The sequence below is a fragment of the Danio rerio genome, chromosome 7 (genome assembly GCF_052040795.2).
Source record: "Danio rerio strain M-AB ecotype USA chromosome 7, GRCz13ab, whole genome shotgun sequence".
NCBI classification, from domain to species: Eukaryota; Metazoa; Chordata; class Actinopteri; order Cypriniformes; family Danionidae; genus Danio; species Danio rerio.
The window spans coordinates 15,077,309-15,098,102 of NC_141027.1; the positions used below are offsets into that span (position 1 = coordinate 15,077,309).

At 33.1% G+C, this 20,794-nt stretch overlaps 1 protein-coding gene across 10 annotated transcripts in view; it reads right to left on the minus strand.

Annotated features, from left to right (window-relative positions):
* Nucleotides 1–3,746: 3,746 nt before the first annotated feature.
* akap13a (A-kinase anchoring protein 13a) overlaps nt 3,747–20,794 on the minus strand; it is a 96,076-nt gene continuing 79,028 nt past the window's right edge. For all 10 annotated transcript variants that reach the window (XM_087260648.1, XM_087260646.1, XM_087260643.1 and 7 more), the window contains 9 exons: nt 19,998–20,080; nt 19,500–19,670; nt 19,010–19,162; nt 16,873–16,934; nt 14,510–14,554; nt 13,328–13,378; nt 11,227–11,664; nt 8,263–8,557; nt 3,747–5,376 (listed from right to left, as the gene is read on the minus strand). In XM_087260648.1, the coding sequence (XP_087116774.1) occupies nt 5,318–5,376; nt 8,263–8,557; nt 11,227–11,664; nt 13,328–13,378; nt 14,510–14,554; nt 16,873–16,934; nt 19,010–19,162; nt 19,500–19,670; nt 19,998–20,080 (1,357 nt within the window). In that variant the 3' untranslated portion in view covers nt 3,747–5,317. The remainder of the gene's footprint in view (nt 5,377–8,262; nt 8,558–11,226; nt 11,665–13,327; nt 13,379–14,509; nt 14,555–16,872; nt 16,935–19,009; nt 19,163–19,499; nt 19,671–19,997; nt 20,081–20,794) is intronic.

Consider the following 20,794-nt stretch of genomic DNA (forward strand, 5'->3'; position numbering starts at 1 on the left):
ATATATATATATATATATATATATATATATATATATATATATATATAAATATATATATATATATATATATATATATAAATGAATATTTGTATCAATTTCTCAGTGAATAGGCATTATATATTAGTGCATTGAAACAAAACAGATTTATAAAACAGAAATATTTATTCAAATAACATTTTAGTCACCAAACATATTTAGACATTGAAAAATGATACAATTGAATTCAAGCAAAATATAGCAAAAAAAATAAATTACAACCTACAAAATTACATTTTTTTTTTTTTTTTTTGCTTTTCTTGATTTTTTCTCTTTTTTAATTTGTATTTAATATTTTTCTATAACATAAATTTGGCTTTACTACTTTTTGGACTGCTATCGCAAGTTATTTTTTTAGATAAGCTCCAGATTTATAGATAAGTACTGACTAATCCAATGTATATGCACAAATATAATATTGTATAGCTTCCTATAAAGAATATTAATTAAAAATAAGAGATTTGTGAGGGGTGCACTATATATATATATATATATATATATATATATATATATATATATATATATATATATATATATATATATATATATATATATGTTGTGGCAAGCTCTGAATAATAAAGAATCTAAGCCAATAACAAAATGAATGAATGAATGAATACATGAATGACTGAATATATTTATAGTATTATTTATTTTCTTTTTTATTTTCATGTATTTTATTTTTCTGGATGTGTTTTTTTGCACTTTTTGCAATGGTCTTGGATATAGTTTGTGTCTGAATTTGTATTAATAGTTTGTGTGACGTTTCAAGGCTTAGCATATAAAAAATTGCTAACAAAATGTATATAAGAAGTTATGTAGACAAATTAAGCAAAGTGTGTGTGGGCAGTGGCAATCTCTTAAATTCTTAAATAAAGGCATGATCATACTCTTAAAGTCACGTTTAAAAACGAACGAATAAATCTGCAGTTCATTAAACAGATTAAAACAAAAGTAAAAAAATAAACATAAGTCATACATTTGTTTTGCAACAGGTTTTAATTTGATGACAATGTTGCATCTCCTGCATCAAGACGAGGATAAATACATCTTACATCTGACAAAACACATCTTACAAAATGAATCACAAATGAAACAACACTTTACATTTAAACATGTTACACAAGATATGTACACAACATTAGCTCCTTTTATATAGCAAGAAAACACATGTACCTCACTGTACAACAACGATGAATAACATGACACTAAACTCCTGAGAAAATGCCAGGTTATATTTTAGTGCACAGCGTCATTTCTTTAAGGCTAAATGACTTTAATTTATTTGTATTTATTTTATTTATGCACAATGTCAATAATATTTGCCTGAATAGCGTTTGCCATGTTTGTTCCTGAGGACAAAAGTGTCGCTGAAAGCTCTGTATAGGCCTTAGGCACCGTTTTCCTTCAATTATGAACCAATAATTCCACTTTATGCATATGAAGAAATCATAATTCCTGCACTGCGTCACCGTGTCTCCTCTGACATCATCTCCGAGAGCTTATGTAAATCCACGGAGGAGCAGAACACGAAAACGCGACTCTGCTGCCCTCGTGTGGAGAAGTTTAGTCAGTGCAGGACAAAATTGTAACGTAAACCTGCACAAAATAGACTTAAAAATAAGGAAAGTTCACTCAAAAATGTTTATTTACCCGCTGCTAGTTCCTTTATGCCTTTATTTATGTTAGCATCATCCCCAAATCATAGAAGTTTATTATCTATGTCTTTGTTTAAACCTAAGCTTAAGTCATATTTTTATTGAGGTCTCTCATTTATTGAATCTTTATTTTCGTTTATCTATTCTTTTCTACGTATTTGAGGATGTTTTTTTTTATTCTTTTGTACAGCACTTTGGTCAACAGTTGTTTTTTTGAATGTAATTTATAGCAGACTAACTTACAACAACAAGATATAATTTGTGAAATGTTGGAAATCGGCAGCTATTGACCTCCATTTTAGAAATAGAAATACCACAGAAGTCAATGGCTATTGTTTACAACAAAGTTATATCCGTATGTGTTCAACAGAAGAAAGAAACCTGTTCGGAAACAAGCAGAGGATGAATAAACGATAACAGAATTTCATTTTTGGGTGAACTGTCCCTTTAAGAGCATGTAGTATTTTAACAACAATGTTCTTGTACTAATAAATAACTCCAAACAATATCAGACTAACAGAATGTCTACATAAGACGGCTTATAAGATGATGCTGATGAAATAATTGGACATTTGAGTGCAAAAACGGGGTGTGAAATGTATTGTTGATGACGTTTGTACTGTATCTTGTAATATGTTCTGATCCTGTTTATTCCCTGTACCTGTCCAGCAGGTAGTTTAAAATATCTACGATTAATACAGTATTTACAGCTCTTCCTTCCTCAAGTCATGAGGTATTAAACTCTGAAGGATTAGAGAATGAAATGCATTGGCTTGTTATACAACGTTCCCACAAAAACTGTCCTCAAGGCTTTATCTTTGGAATGCTAATGAAAAATTGATTGTCATATCTCGGTGGCGTGTGGATGGTGTTAAAGTGCTCGATGGCTTTTCAAAGACGGGACTCCCGTCGAGAACCTAAAATAGAAAACATGAGGGGAAATGGAAAAGCACCTGCTCTCTCGTCCGCATCAGTTTAAATGTTAAAACTCCAGATTAATTTTTAAATTGTCATTCTTGTGTGCGATAAGCCCAAAGGTTCTTATAGCCTTCAGTTGGCCAACTATAATTCTTTTATCTTAAGTTTTTTTTTGGTGGTGATTTATGAATGAGTGCAAAAAATTAAACTCAAGACAGTCTATACATTATATTAAAAAATCCGATAAATATCTCATAAAGCTTGAATGCAAGTGCATGTAAAAGAATTGAATCTCTCCGTCTATCTCTCTCACTACCTGACAAAAGTCTTGCTGTTGATCCCAGTTGTAAGAGCAACATTTAATAACTTGACTTGTAGTTGATCAGTTGGAAAAGTGGCAGATATTTCAAATGAATCATATGTTGAACTGCATCCCAATCTTCAGAAATACTGCAGAAGACCTATTGGAACCCACAAGGACCCAATAATCTTAGAAATCAGTCAAGTTTGGTGAAGGAAAAATCATGGTTTGGGGTTAAATTCAGTATGGGGGAGTGCGAGAGATCTGCAGAGTGGACGGCAACATCAACAGCCTGAGGTGTCAAGTCATTTGTGCTGCCCATTATATTACAAATCACAGGAGAGGGCAAATTCTTCAGCAGGATAGCGCTACTTCCTATACTTCAGCCTCCACATCAAAGTTCCTGAAAGCAGGATTTGCCAGCCCAGTAACCAGATGTGAACATTATTGAGCATGTCTGGGGTAAGATGAAGGAGGCTTTAAATAGGAATCTAAATAACCTTGATGAGCTCTGGGAGACATGCAAGAATGCTTTCTTTGCCATTCCAGATGACTTGATTAATAAGTTATTTGAGTCATTGCAGAGATGTATGGATGCAGTCCTCCAACGTCATGGGAGTCATACACAATATTCGTTCTTTTTCCACAGCACCATGACTTCATATTGTATACTGGACATTATTTCTGTTAAGTGACAAGACTTTTGTCTAAACAAAGTCAGACTTTACTGTCCTGATTCAATTATTCAATTTCAAAATTAGGTCATGATCATATTTTATTTGGTAAAATTAGCGTATTCTAGAGGCCCACTTCTGATACTAAATGATCAACTAGAAGTCAAGTTATTATTTGTTGTTCCTAAAAGTTGGATAAAGTTGAAGGGTTTGGATCAGGGATGGGCAAACTCGGTCCTGGAGGGCCGGTGTCCTGCACAGTTTAACTCCAACTCTCATCAAACACACCTGCTAATAGATTTCTAGTGATCTTGAAGACACTGATTGGCATGGTTCACGTGTTTTTGATTAGAGTTGGAGCTAAACTATGCAGGACCGAGTTTGCCCACCCCTGGTTTAGATGCAAAAACATCTAAATGCCATCTGAAATTTTTCTGTTTAAATGAGCATTTTTATCAGGCTCCTGTGTGTATGTTGAGTAATATAATTTTTATGGCAAAGATTAAGTCCTTTTCTTGGTCTTTAAAGTGAAGTATTTCCACATAAACAAAGGAGGCTGGGACAAATTGTCATTATTAACGGAAATTTCAGATGGCATTTAGAGGTTTTTGCATCTGAACTCTTCATATGTATATGTGCATTGACATTATTTTCATGACAATTTACATATTATACGATAAACAATTAATATATTATACCATACTTCTACCATGATCCTCAAAAATGTAAAAATCTAATTATTCATTGATCGTTTTTGTTCCATTGTATAGAAATAATACAAAATTATTATTGATTCTCATTACTGTAATGTTTTTTCCCTCAATATTTGTTTTATATTTGAAAACATCAGCTATTAGATTTGAATATTTCATATAAAAATCAATATTTTATATAAAAAACTATCATCAAAAACTATTGAATATTTTATATAAAAAACTATCATTTTTGTATATAATTTAAGATCTATAACAATAACCTGATAAAAATTTACTTTAAAAACAAAAACAAGAAAATTAAATTAACCTTCAAAGAAAAAAAAAAGGATAAATTACTTTGATTATATTTAATATTTAATTCAATAATATTAATAATTGCATAATTTTTATATTAGTTAAATATTATAAAAAATAAGTAGGGGCATCACGGTGGCGCAGTGGGTAGCACAATCGCCTCACAGCAAGAAAGTAGATGGTTATAAATAAATTGGGTAGGCTAAATTGTTCATAGTGTATGTGTGTGAATGAGTGACAATGGATGTTTCCCAGTACTGGTTTGCAGCTGGAAGAGCATCCGCTGCGTGAAACATATGCCGAAATAATTGGCGGTTCATTCCACTGTGGTGATCTCTGAAATAGAGACTAAGCCGAAGCTAAATGAATGAATTTACTATGGTATATAAACACTCTATGGTGTGTGTGTGTGTGTGTCTGTATAGGTCTATATTACAGTACATTACATTACAGTAATGAGAATTTGAGAATAAAAGTGTTAAATTATTATTAAAATAATGTCAAAATGCACAAAGCAACCCCAAAACAGGCTTCATTTGGTTTAAGCCAAGTATTATTCCTTATTCTTCTTTTGAATTTGGGGTTTGGGGAGATTCATTACTCTATAAAGAGATCGTCGGAGCAAAACTGCTTCTGCCGAACCGTGAAGAGGGCACTTAGGGTGACTTCCTACATGATCTGATCAAGATTCCAGGAGACAGAAGGGATGATGGGTAAAAGTCAGCAGAAGAAGATCTCTCCATCCACAGCCGGCTCCGTCAGAGGCAGCAGATGTGAAGCTGGAGACACAAAACAAACCGCAGGAATTGAGAAATTAACACAGACTTAGACAGATACACAAGACAAATCACTAGTCAATTATTCACACTTTTTTCTGAAGCAAATGCCATCCTGCTGACTACAGCGGTAGAGAAAAAAACATTCCAGAAATCAATTCTGTGTTGATTCAGAGATTTTCAAAATGCAATGATAATCTATCTGGAATTGACTGAGCTCCGTTTTTAACAGCAGATGACGCTCTAGGCTAGTTTTTAAATAGCATGAGGCCATCTAGGATAGTTTTTAATCAACAGATGGCACTTTAGGCTAGTTTTTAAAAGCAAATGGCAATCTAGGCTACACTAGTTTTTCACTCTAGACTAGTTTTTAACAGCAAATGGTTCTCTAGATTAGTTTTTAGCAGCAGATGATTCTCCAAGATAATAGCAGATGGAGCCCTATGCTAGTTTTTAACAGCAGATGGCACTCTATGATAGTTTTCATCATCGGATGACATGCTAGGCTATATTTTAACAAGAAATGGCACTCTAGGCTGGGCTAGTTTTTAACAGCAGATGGTGTTCTTGGCTAGATTTTAACAGCAGATGGCGCTTTAAGCTAGTTTTTAACAACAGATGGCGCTCTACTCTAGCCTAGATTTTAACAGCAGATCGAGCTTTAGGCTAATTCTTAACAGCAGATGTCAGTCTAGGATAGTTTTTAACAACAGATAGCGCTCACTCTAGGCTAGTTTTACCAGCAGACAACACTTCAAGCTAGCTTTAACAGCAGATTATGCTCTAAGCTAGCCTAGCACTTTAGGCTAGTTTTTAACAGCAGATGGCACTCTAGGCTAGTTTTTAACAGCAGAAGTCAGTCTAGGCTAGTTTTTAACAGCAGATGGTGTTCTATGCCAGTATTTAACAGCAGATGGCACTCTAGGTTAGTTTTAAAAGCAGATGATGCTCTAGTCTAGTTTTTAACAGCGGATGGTGCTCTAAGCTAGTTTTCAACAGCGGATGGAGCTCTAGGCTAGTTTTTAACAGCAGATGATGCTCTAGGCTAGTTTTTAACAGCAGATGGAGCTCTAGGCTAGTTTTTAACAGCAGATGGGGCTCGAGGCTAGTTTTTAACAGCAGATGATGCTCTAGGCTAGTTTTTAACAGCAGATGATGCTCTAGGCTAGTTTTTAACAGCAGATGGAGCTCTAGGCTAGTTTTTAACAGCAGATGGGGCTCGAGGCTAGTTTTTAACAGCAGATGATGCTCTAGGCTAGTTTTTAACAGCAGATGATGCTCTAGGCTAGTTTTTACCAGCAGATGATGCTCTAGGCTAGTTTTTAACAGCAGATGGAGCTCTAAGCTAGTTTGTAACAGCAGATGATGCTCTAGGCTAGTTTTTAACAGCAGATGATGCTCTAGGCTAGTTTTTAACAGCAGATGGCACTCTAGGCTAGTTTGTAACAGCAGATGATGCTCTAGGCTAGTTTTTAACAGCAGATGGAGCTCTAGGCTAGTTTTTAACAGCAGATGATGCTCTAGGCTAGTTTTTAACAGCAGATGGATCTCTAGGCTAGTTTTTAACAGCAGATGGAGCTCTAGGCTAGTTTTTAACAGCAGATGATGCTCTAGGCAAGTTTTTAACAGCAGATGATGCTCTAGGCTAGTTTTTAACAGCAGATGATGCTCTAGGCAAGTTTTTAACAGCAGATGGAGCTCTAGGCTAGCTTTTAACAGCAGATGATGCTCTAGGTTAGTTTTTAACAGCAGATGATGCTCTAGGCTAGTTTTTAACAGCAGATGATGCTCTAGGCTAGTTTTTAACAGCAGATGATGCTCTAGGCTAGTTTTACCAGCAGATGATGCTCTAGGCTAGTTTTTAACAGCAGATGGAGCTCTAGGCTAGTTTGTAACAGCAGATGATGCTCTAGGTTAGTTTTTAACAGCAGATGATGCTCTATGCTAGTTTTTAACAGCAGATGGCGCTCTAGGCTAGTTTGTAACAGCAGATGATGCTCTAGGCTAGTTTTTAACAGCAGATGGAGCTCTAGGCTAGTTTGTAACAGCAGATGATGCTCTATGCTAGTTTTTAACAGCAGATGGAGCTCTAGGCTAGTTTTTTAACAGCAGATGGAGCTCTAGGCTAGTTTTTAACAGCAGATGGAGCTCTAGGCTAGTTTTTAACAGCAGATGATGCTCTAGGCTAGTTTTTAACAGCAGATGGAGCTCTAGGCTAGTTTTTAACAGCAGATGGAGCTCTAGGCTAGTTTTTAACAGCAGATGATGCTCTAGGCTAGTTTTTAACAGCAGATGGAGCTCTAGGCTAGTTTTTAACAGCAGATGGAGCTCTAGGCTAGTTTTTAACAGCAGATGATGCTCTAGGCTAGTTTTTAACAGCTGGCTGCTACTGCTGTGCAACAGTACTACTGAGTGTTTGTAGCGCCATCTTGTATAATGAGGTATTTCTGTAATTCCCTGAGCCTCAGCTACTGTCGGCGTAATTTGGCACGTTCATTCAACTCATGTTTCAATGTTTAAAAAACACTGCTTTTATGAAAGAGTGGTAGGCATCCTGGTGTGCACAAGACTTAAAAGTATGTTAGATGTTTTCTTTAGCAGTCTAAAAAACTTTAAAAAACACTTTATGAAAATCCAAAAAGGCCAAAACATGAAAACTGACAGGTGCATGAAAAACCCATATGTTTTTTCTTGCCTGCAGTCTCTCACATTTACCAGAAATAAATGTGTGATGTTCTGCGACAGAGAACTTGTTACCAATTCCAGTCACAACGGATGTGGCAGCAGTGGTTTTGCAGACTAATTGAATCAATTGTTTATCATGATCTCTATTAAATTAGCTTGTGTGATGTGGTGTGTGTTTGTGTGTGTGTGTTTGTGTGTGTTTACCTGCATCCTGAGGAGTCTGGCTTTTGCTCTTCTTCTTCTTCTTGTCCTTCTTCTCCTTGGATGTGGCCAGCTGAAGCAGTCGTGTGGGCATCTGGTTTTGTCCTTCTGTGCTCTGACTCTTTCCACCCAGAGAGAACAGGCTGCGGCTCTTCTGTTTGGAGTCCATGCGAGACAGAGAGTTTTTCCGGGGACTCGACGATAACTCGCTCTCCCAAGCCTCTCGCTCAATGGAGCTGCTGCTGTGGAGCTTCAGCGAATCCTCGGATGTGCTGGATGGGGTGCGATGAAGACGAGCCTGGACAACAAACCAGAAGAGATGTTAGAACACAATATCATAGGTCAGTCTGTCAGAGAATGAATGTTTATTTCTAGACTGTAATGGAAGTTTTATATAACTTCTGTTAGTCATGAAAAAAAACACATACACACCTCCTGAATTACTATAATTATTATATATTCTTGTTCCCAATTTGTTCTATGGAAAAAATAATTTTTTAACACATTTTTAAACATAATAGTTTTAATAACTCATTTCTAATAACAGATTTATTTTATTTTTTGTCATGATGACAGCACATAATATTTTACTAGATATTTTTCAAGATAAGAGTATTCAGCTTAAAGTGTCATTTAAAGGCTTAACTATTGACCTTATTCTAAAATGCTGAAGTGCGCCTGTTTTCTTGATTGTTTTAGATCTTCTGATTCAGTCGCATATGGGAGAAATGACTAGGAATAATAAACGGCAGAAAACAAATGTTTGCATGGCTATACAGACCAAGTAGAATAATATAATCAGAAAATAACAGTTTGCAACATCAAACAGTAAAACAAGCAGTTTTTAATGTCTAAGAATGAATGGAAGTGAATGAGACCGGAAGTCTCAAGCCAAAAAGATTCAAATGGCTGCGCCCGCTCGTCGGCGAAGAATAAAGTGAATAGGTTAATTAGGTAAGTTAGAGTAATTAGGCAAGTCACTGTATAACAATGGTTTGTTCCATAGACAATCCAAAATAAAAGTTGCTCAAGGGGGCTAATAATATTGACCTTAAAATGATTTTAAAAAATTAAAAACTGCTTTTATTCTAGCCAAAAAAAAGCAAATAAGACTTTCATTTAAAACATTATAGGAAATACTGTGAAAAGTTCCTTGCTCTGTTAAACATCATTTTGGGAAATATTTAAAAAAGAAAAATGACTTGCCTTAATTAATACTTTTAAAACAGTACCGGTGCCAAAACGTGGCCTGAACCGCAAAATTTTGGTGGATGACTCCAGAAATAAAGATTTTAATCATTTTAATTGTACATAATTAAAGTTTAAAGTACACACCAATTTAAAATGTTATATATTTGAATTTAATTGCATTAAGATATTTCTTTTGATCATTTGTTTGTTCGTTAGCATAAATGTAAGATTTGCATTATGCAATTAACATTACCTTAGCTTACTACTAACCTGTAGTGTGAACACCTTTTTTCTAGGGCTTGTGACAACCTTTACATGGACATCTGCTCTTTCTCTCTCCAGCCTCCATACTTCAAAATATCTTCTTTTGAGTTCAACAGAACTACTTGAACCATTTGAAGGTGATTAAACAGCAAGTACATTTTCATTTTGGGGTAAAATAAGTTACATCATCACTTTTTAAAAACAGATTTTCCCTTTTATTACAGTTTATTTAGTTTTTGTAATACTTTTTGATCAATTTCATTTTTTGATTAAATTTCTGTTTATTATGAAATATGAATCTTGTTTGTTTCTTGTTGTTGAGTTTATTTCTTCTGTCAAACACAAAAGAAGATAATCTGAAGAATGCTGAAATCCTGTGAAAACCTTCCACAGCAGGAAAAATGAATACTATGGAAGTCAATGGTTACAGGTTTTCAGCATTCTTCAAAATATCTTCTTTTGAGTTCAACAGAGCTACTTGAAACATTTGAGAATGGTGAGTTAAGAAATTGAGAAATAGTGAGTACCCTTTCATTTTGAGGTGAACTAAATTACATCATTACTGAAAAAAACTGGTTTCTCCTTTCATTATAGTACACATTTATTTATGAATGTACTCATTTAATTATGTGTATTACTTTTTTATTACTTTAAAAATCTGATTATTGTATTTCGTTTAAATACATTTTTTGTTTGTTCAGAGTTTGGCTATTTTATTTAAATCTTTTATTATTTCTGTTTTCTATGTTTAATTATTTTATAATTATTACATAATTCAACCCAGTATCACTGTATTCATTGCTTATTTAATATTAATTTGTGCTTGTTAACCAAAATAAATAGTTTCATTTTTTTCAGCTGTTTCCATGGACATCCCAGCACACTCCCTCTTCATTTTACTACTTACTACATGCTTACTTTACAACATCCATTCAGCACGCGGTGGAAAAAACAAGCCATGCTCACTGTTTGCTCATTTAAAATTCTATTTCTCTAGGAACTTCTGTGGGTCAGTAAACCCCTTTTACTTCAAAATCTTGACGCTTCTCCATCAACTATGGTCTTAAAGAGACCCAAAAATCTAAAAGTCCTCACTATTTATTCACCCTCAAGTGGTTTATGGTCCAAGCTTTTATGAGTTTCTTTCTTCTGTCTCACACAAATGAAGATATTCTGAAGTATGCTGAAATCCTGTGACTTCCACAGCAGGAAATACTAATACTCCAGAAGTTAAAGATTACTCTTTGCTCATTTAGAATTCTATTTCTCTAGGAGTTTTTACTTCAAAATCTTGATGCTTCTCCATCAACTTTGGTCTTAAATAGACCCAAACAGCAGGAAAAACTAATACTACGGAAGTCAATGGTTACAGGTTTTCAGCATTCTTCAAATTATCTTCTTTTGTGTTCGACAATAGAAAGAAACTCATAAAGGTTTGAAACAAGTAAAGGGGTGAGTAAACGATGCCAGAATTGTCCTTTACAAGTGAACTATCCCTTTAAAAAGTCTTACCTGGACCTCTCTCAGGTGCTCGACTCTCTCCATCTCCTTCTGCATCTGCTCTCTCTCTCTCTCCAGCTTCCTCTGAGCATCTCTCAGTCGCTCCAGATCTTTCTGATAGTCCTCCTTGCGCCCCTGGAGCTGGACCTGCGCCTCCTCCATCTCTCTGCTCCGCCTGCGCACCTCCTCCTCCCTGACATGCAGCAGCACCTCGCGGTCGGTCAGTTCACGCTCCTTCACGTCCCACTCCTTCTCCTTGCGCTTCTTCTCCTCAGCGTGAGCCGCCTGCTGGCGGAGCAGAGCGGCGGCGTCCTGTCGGTGGCGCTCCAGGCTGCGCTGCTTCTCCTGCTCCACCAGTGATGGAGGGCGAGAGGAGGGCCGGGATGGGGTACGCTCGCTCAGGGCCTGACGCTGGTCCTCGATGAACGTGTCCTGCTGCAGGACCACAGCCTGGAGACAAAAAGGCATACAGGAAATAGATTAAGGTTAAATCATTGTAAATGGACACACTAAGCCTGGTGTGCTTTAATTTATATATTTATTTATTATACAAGTATATCTGCAAACACATTAATAAGGTATATTAAATCAGGCAAACTTCTGTGTGTCCAACAGGAATAATTAAAAAGAAATTAATCAATTTAAACTAATAATTTAAAAATAAATATTTTATTCAGCAAGGATGCATAGACAGAATATATCACCCAAAAATGAAAATATGCTCACTATTTAATCACCTTTAAGTGGTTCCAAACCTAACTCGTGGTTCTTTCTTCAGTTGAACTCAAAAGAAGATGTAACCATTGACTTCCATAGCGGAAAAAGCAAACACTATGGAAGTCGATGGTTACAGGTTACCAACATTTTTTTAAATATCTTCTTTTTTGTTCAACAGAAGAAATAAATTAATCGCCTGAATGAAGTAAAGGGCGAGTAAATTATAACATAATTTTCTTTTTTCGGGGTGAAGTCTCTCTTTAAATTGTTCAAAAATGTTTATTAAAAATATCTAAATTGTACCATGTTTTAAAAAGCACTCTCAAAACCTTGATTTGCACAAGGCATTTTAAGCAGTATATGCCGTCAATTCCTTAACAATAAGGAATGCTTTTTGAGCTTAACATACATCTTTGCCATTACAGGATTACACTGCATTTTAAAAAGCAAAACAATGTAATATAAGGCTCTCATATTAAAGAATATTAATATCACATAAAATTAGCCCCCCCTATATACTAGATATTTTTCAAGACACTTCTATACAGCTTAAAGTGACATTTAAAGGCTTAACTAGGTTAATTAGGTTATCTAGGCAGGTTAGGTTAATTAGGCAAGTTATTGTATAATGATGGTTTGTTCTGTACACTATCGAAAAAACATATAGCTTAAAGGGGCTAATAATATTGTCCTTAAAATGTTTTTTAAAAGTAAAAACTTGAAATTAAAAATAAATAAATAAATAAATAATAATTCTTTGCTCCACTAAACATCATTGGGGAAATATTTAAAAAAATAAAAAATAAAGGGGGCTATATATATATATATATATATATATATATATATATATATATATATATATATATATATATATATACACATACATACATACATACATACAGTTGAAGTTAGAATTATTAGCCCCCCTGAATTATTATTCCCCCTGTATATTTTTTCCCAAGATAAGATTTTTTCAACACATTTATAGATATAATAGTTTTAATACCTGATTTCTAATAACTGATTTATTTTATTTTTGCCAGGATGACAGAATAGTTTACAGTATATTTTACTAGATATTTTTCAAGACACTAGTATTCAGCTTAAAGTGACATTTAAAGGCTTAACTAGATTAATTAGGTTAATCAGACAAGTTAGGGTAATCAGGCAAGTCATTGTATAAAGATTGTTTGTTCTGTAGACAATATTGCTAAAGGGCACTAATAATATTGAATATGGTTTAAAATGTTTAAAAAAAGCTTTTATTCTAACTAAAATAAACAAGACTTTCTCTCTCGAAGAAATAAATATTTTAGGAAATACTGTGAAAATCAAATAATTTTGACTTCAACTACATACATATATAAAATTCTATTTTACTTTATGAAATACACACCTGAAGAGAGCTCAGGAGGTCATGAAGGTGAGTGACGCTAGTTAGAACCTGCTGTCAGAAAACACAAGGCAAAAAACAATGATTTAATTATAAAGTATCAACAACAGCAAACTAAAATGTACTCATCACAAATATATACATACAGAGTACTTACATATACAATTTTAATATATACAAGTAATTAAATAAGATGGTTGTGATATTGACAAAACATTATTTCTAAATTGCTGGGTGTATTTATTCATTCATTAATTTTCCTTCGCTTAATCCATTAATTAATCAGGGGTCGCCACAGCGGAATGAACCACCGTGTATATATTTATTTATTGATTTATTTTTTTATCACAACACTCAAACAACACTTTGCTGAGTGTCTCTCACTATTAACTTCCTTTGTTGAACTTTTTATGCAACTAATTCTTAATTTGTCATACTCATACATTTTTTATAAAAATTATGACATTCCAATCTTAAACAACTGACAGCAATGTAACTCACTTAACATATCATTTAACAAGAGCAGTCAGATAACTTCAATTAAAAATCAACATTTAACATTTAAACACTGAAAAAAGTGACATTTAAAATGTGCTCACATGCTGATGCTAGCTATTGCGATATATTACCATGTCCTGTTTAATTTTGTAAAAATATTTTAATATATTTATATATATTGTAAAAAATATTTCCTATCCTCTTGCAATGAATGCTTTATTTCTTAATTTTAAGAGAGCAAAAACACTCAATAACGTTACTTCACGCATCTTTAAAACAACAATTACAACATCACCGTAGACATTAAATATGGCACACCCAAATCTTAGACCAACTCTAGACAGGACAAACATCCACATAAAACAAAACAGTTGTGATCACCTCAATGGAAATCATTTGGGATGCAAAACTTAATTGTATGAAACTTTGGAGTTCATTGTGATGTTTTAAGGGACTTAAATTATGATCATTGACTTTATATTTTTAATTCCTATTTGATTTTGAGTCCTAACATGGGAGGATTGTCATTACATCATTGTGGATGATGACGTAATTAAGTGGCGTAAAAGAACCAGTGATTTGTTTTTTTGAACTGGCAAAACGAATTGTCCAGTTCCAGGAAATGATCTGAACTTCCCATCGCTATAGCAGGCTGCAGTGTGAGGAAATGATGCGCTCATGTCTTACCTCACTGTTTTTCTTGAGCAGCAGCAGCAGGTTGGCGTTTCCTCCCTGTGGAGCAGACAAGCAGAGACTGCGGCGTTACTCAGCCCAGCTGAGAGTGTTTAATCAGCCCAGCAGTCCTGATCCCAGAACAGCCCAGCACAACACAGAACAGCGGCGCTCATTACACACATTACAGACTCAGGCCATGCTGGAGTCCTAATGGAGGTTTATTCATTTTCCACCCTCCACCAAGCCTCTGCTGCACTAATGACTTCCATTATCTACAAAAACCTGACAGCACATGTGTGTGTAGGAAGAACTGACTGACACCAGAGGGCAGTGTGCAAAATCTGGTTCTGTTTATTGGGGTTGCAGGATTTTTTTATTGATGTCAAAACTGTTAACGGGGTTTAGACACATTTTTACAACTAAAATCCCATGAAATAACCTATAGTTTCATGTAATGACTGCATACTGTACACTCAGCGGCCACTTTATTAGGTACACCTTACTTTACCGGGTTTGACCCCCTTTTGCCTTCAGAACTGCCTTAATCCTTCATGGTATAGATTCAACAAGATACTAGAAATATTCGTCAGAGATTTTGGTCCATATTGACTTGATAGCGTCACACAGTGGCAGCAGATCATCTGGCTGCACATTCATGATGTGAATCTCCCGTTCTACCACATCCCAAAGGTGCTCTATCGGATTGAGTTATGGTGACTGTGGAGGACTCAGTTTGAACTGCAACAGATCGTCTTGATCATGTCTTCATGCCTAAATGCATTGAGTTGCTGACATTGTGATTGGCTGATTAGAAATTTGAGTTAACGAGCAGTTGGACAGGTGTACCTATTAAAGTGGCCGGTGAGTGCACTGTATATGGTAAATAATAAGAAAAACAACGCACGTTCAAATTGATTACAGCATAAAATAAGACACGCAACAATCTACTTAGTTTAAATTTATATCTATGTAAAAATTATTTAGATAATGCTTACACAGCACTAATAATGCGAGAGCATGTTTTTGGCCAAGGACAGGAAAGAAATAAAGTCAACTTTCCCATATTTATGTATACAGATATTTGTTACACTAATTTCAATGACTATTCCAATACAATTGTGGGTCTTTCTGTATATTTCCAAATCTTTTCCAGTCATGGAAAATTTCATATCAAAATTTCATGACTTTTCCCTGTTTTCCATGTCTGTGTGAACTCTGTGTTAACAATGTAACTTTGAACATGAAATAAAGCATAGAAAAAAATAAATTATGCAGATTATAAATTATTATTTGTATAATAAGATATTTATCTTCAAACTGAATTTTCCTTCCAGATGTTTTATAGGTTTAATTGACATTCTATCCTTCTTTCCGACAGGTGCTTCAGGTCACCTGGACAAAAACCAGACGACTGAGAAACAGCTTTTTCCTCAGAGCTGTCTCCCTTTTGAACTCTGACCCCCACTGACCCTTTTGCCCCCTCATACACCCCCACACTCTCCTCATAACTTACACTCCCCATAAACACGCCATTACACAATATTTAACATTTGCACAATTAATCGCACTACATTGCACTAAATCATCTTGAATTGTACATACCCACTACAAATGCATATAATGATCATATCAATCTGCATACCTCTGATTACTGATAGCAACCTCTACATATATTCATATATTGTAAATCTCATTATGTTCATAGTTAATACAACCTGTACATAATGTTCATATCTATAAACATCACCATCATTTTTCTATACAGTAACTGCACTTTATAACTTATAGCTATATCCTGGACTTGCTGCTATTGCTCTCCTGGTCAGACCTAAACTGCATTTCGTTGCCTTGTACTTGTACATGTGTAATGACAACAAAGTTCAATCGTTCATTTGATCGATCGATCAATCAATCAATCAATCAATCAATCAATCAATCAATCAATCAATCAATCAATCAATCAATCAATCAATCAATCAATCAATCAATCAATCAATCAATCAATCAATCAATCAATCAATCCATCCACCTATCGTTTTATCCATCTATCCTTCTACCTATCTATATATCTATTCATCCATCCATCCATCTTAAAAACTATTTCTCCATATATGGGTAGATATGCAATTACATTTTATAAATGTTTTATCCATCCATCCATCCATCCATCCATTTATCTACAGTATCTATCTATTGTACAGTGTTGTACTGTCCTAGGACTAAAATGGAAGTTGTTCAATAGTTTTAAGACTACTTTGATGAAAATTGATGATTCACTTTAAATGTTTACTACAGTATACTGAAACAGCACACTTAGATTTTAAAACCAACTCAGTCTCTGACTGAATAGAATGATGTAATCTTGGCTTCCTTACCTTCTTCAGCACACTGTCAGACTCTGTCCTCCGCAGATCTTCAGCCTCCTCTTTCTCACCATCTACAGAAAATATAAACAATGTATGAACAACTGCCTCTTTATTTGTTTTTTTTCCTGGAATATAAGATTTTTGCTCTTTTTATTTGGTAGGTGTGTTTTTTTCCAATTTCATTTTATTTAGAGTAGTAGTATGTTTTACATCACCTCTAAATATTATTATAAAATGTGACTTATCTGTGTTTTTATTTTGTTTACTCTGACTGTGTGTGACAGTGTTTTTGTAGCTGAAGTCCATTACTCAGTACAAATTGCATTATAAAAATGTAGTTTTATATTAGAAACATAATTGGTTACATTACATTATAAACAGCTGAAAACATAATTATAAGCCCTCCTGTGAAATTATTCCAGTGTAACCTATTATATTTTTCTTCTGGAGAAAGCCTTGTTTCTTTCAGCTCTAAATAAAATAAAATAAAATAAAATAAAATAAATAAAATAAAATAAAATAAAATAAAATAAAATAAAATAAAATAAAATAAAATAAAATAAAATAAAATAAAATAAAATAAAATAAAATAAAATAAAATAAAATTAAATTAAATTAAATAAAATAAAAATATGGTAAAATGAATTCATTTATTTAAAATACATAAAATAAAATAACAATTAAAAAAAGTTCATTTTTAAATAAAATAAAAACTAAACAAAATAAAAAATGAAAAAATATATTTATAAAATAAAATTAAAAGAATAAAAACTTTTAAAATAATTTTTTTTAATTAAAATTAAATATTTTTTATAAAAATGAATAAAAATATAGAATGAAAAAAATATATATATTTCAGAAATGTGTGATAAATGTAAACTCACCATGTGATCGTAGTTATATGTTTGTATTATGTCCCAAGTTGCAAAACTATTGGATTACTTTCTTTAAAATTGTTTCTGATATTCTGGGGGTCAAGTTTCCGGTTTGCTCTTTAATTGCTATCTTTGGTGTTCCCTCTCAGTGTCAACCATTAAACCGGAGACACGCTGACATTGTGGATTTTTCATCTGTTCTCGCTAGGAGCAGAATGCTGTTGTCTTGGGCTTCCCACAACCCCCTCTATTTCATTGTGGCTCAAACATTTGGTCTTCTTTTTAAAACTTGAGAAAATTAAGTACAATGTCAGAGGTAGAGGAGAACAATTTATTGCATTCTTTAATCTCTTAAAACCTTAAATATAGATTGAGAGAAAGTATACAGTATGTGTATTTATGAATAGGGTTTGTTAATATTTTTATTATTTTTTTCTGTATTTGTATTTTTCAGATTTATTATTATTATTATTATTATTATTATTATTATTATTTATAGTTTTATTTTCTTTCATTTTTTTTTTCTTTTAAATGTTGATCGTTTTATTTGGGCATTGTATTGCGGATTGTTGTATAATGTAAAATTCTATTTGAGAGAATAAAAATTCCATGACAAAAATATAAATAAATAAAATACAAAACAAATAAAATAAAATTCAAAATAAAAATACCAAAAAATTAAATACAATTAAAATTAATTCATTATTTTTAAATAAAATAAAATAAAATATAACATAAAATACATAAAATATAGAATAAAAAATACATAAAATAAAAATAAAAAAATATTTACAATAAAATTAAATACAATTCAAATTAATTCATTATTTTTTAAGTAAAATAAAATAAAACATAAAATATAGAACGAAAATAAAAAAAAATAAAATAAAATAAAAAATAAAAATAGAATAAATTTAAATACGAATAAAATTAATTCCTTTTTAAATAAAATAAAATAAAATAAAAATATAATATAATATAATAGAAATAAAAATATAGAATGAAAATAAAAAGTATATATAATAAAATAAAAAATAAATATACAATAAAATTAAATACAATTCAAATTTATTAATTCTTTTTTTTTTGATTGCTAAACTAACTTCTTAATGAACCTAGTTAAGCCTTTAAAATGCACTTTACTCTGAATACTTGGTTTTGGCAAAATAACTAGTAAAATATTAATTAAAGCAAGTCAAAATCATGATTATAAAAAGCCATTGTTTTATTTTAGCATCAACGTTTCCTTCTGGCCATATTAAATAGCTCACGTTTGCAGGTGTTCATCTGGTGGCAGTCAAAGCCTCCGAAGGTCTCGGCTCTGCGTGGGAGACACACGGGTCCCATGATACCCTGCGCACAGGCCACCTGCTGCCCAACCGCTCCGCCCAGACTGCTGTTCACCAGCGCCTGCAGCATTTCCACTGATACACAAACACACATCTGGTTTATGATCTGTCTGAGGACTCTCCATACAGTGGAGGAAAATAAGTATTGAGCAAGTCATTTTTCTCAGAAAACATATTTCTAAAGGTGCTGTTGACTTAAAATAGACACATACTGTAGACACATATTGTAAACACTCATAAAGACACACACACACACATCACTAACTGCATTACATTAAGTGAGTTAGTACTGCTGAAAGAGGATTAGAGCTGGAAATGAGCTGTTGCCGCAGCTGCCCCTGAACACTAATCAGTCATAAATAAGAGATGGGTTTGGGGAGGACAGGTTGAGTCCAGCTGAAGAGACTCTTACCCTCTCTCAGAGCGTCTGTCATGATGGGCTCCCCCTTCGCCACCTCCTCGTTGTTGGCCCTGAAAAGCATCTTGACCTGTGGGTCTTCAGACGAACCGCACATCTCTCGAAAGATCTTCATCTTTTCCAGCAGGAGCGACACGATCTGCTCATCCTTCCTCTGGAGCATTTCTAGCACATCACAGCAGAAACACAGTTAAGGTTTAGTGGATAAAACAGAAGGTCGAAGAAAAGAGAAAATAAGATGATGATGATGATGATGATGATAAATGAATAAAATAATTGCTGACAACAAACATATTGTAGAAACTCATTCATAAGCAAATAGAAAATTATTTTTAAGAGCCTTATTTTTACACAAGCACACACATATGCATCAATTATGATAAGAAAATATGTTATTAATAATTAATAATAAATGTAAATTTATTTTAAAAATTTATTTGAAACTTTCGAAAACTAAAAAAAAGCTAAATTAACAGAAATCATGTTTCTCACCTCTCATTTCTCTAGTCTTGGTTTCAAGCAGCTTCCTGTCTTCTTCTGTTTCACTCGGGATGCCCTCATCGTCATCTTTTTCTCTGTAAACCAATGAAAAATAAAAACTAAACACTTTTGGTAAGTCTTAAAAAAAACATCCCCTTTTCAGCCCCTGAATTTTTGTCTTATTAAATTAAGTAATTAATTACAAAATTATTTAGTCATTTAGTCAATTATATATATATATATATATATATATATATATATATATATATATATTCATACAAATATATACAGTTGAAGTCAGTATTATAAGCCCACCTGTTTGTTTTTTCCCCAATTTCTGTTTAAAGGAGAGATTTTTTTAAACACATTTCTAAACATATTAGTTTTAATAACTAATTTCTAATAACTGATTTATTTTATCATTGCCATGATGACGGTAAATAATACTATGCAAATTATTTTTCAAGACACTTCTAGACAGCTTAAAGTGATATTAACTTGGGTAATTAGGTTAACTAGGCAGGTTAGGGTAATTAGCCAAGTTATTGTATAATGATGGTTTGTTCTGTAGACTACCGAAAAAATATATATCTTAAATATGCTGTATAATTTTGACCTTAAAATGTTTTTTTAAAAATTAAAAACTGCTTTTATTCTAGCTAAAATAAAACAAATAAGACTTTATCCAGATGAAAAGACATTATCAGACAAATTTCCTTGCTCTGTCAAACAACATTTGGGAAATATTTAAAAAAGAAAACAAAATAATCACAGGGGGGCTAATAATTCTGCCTCCAACTACCTATATA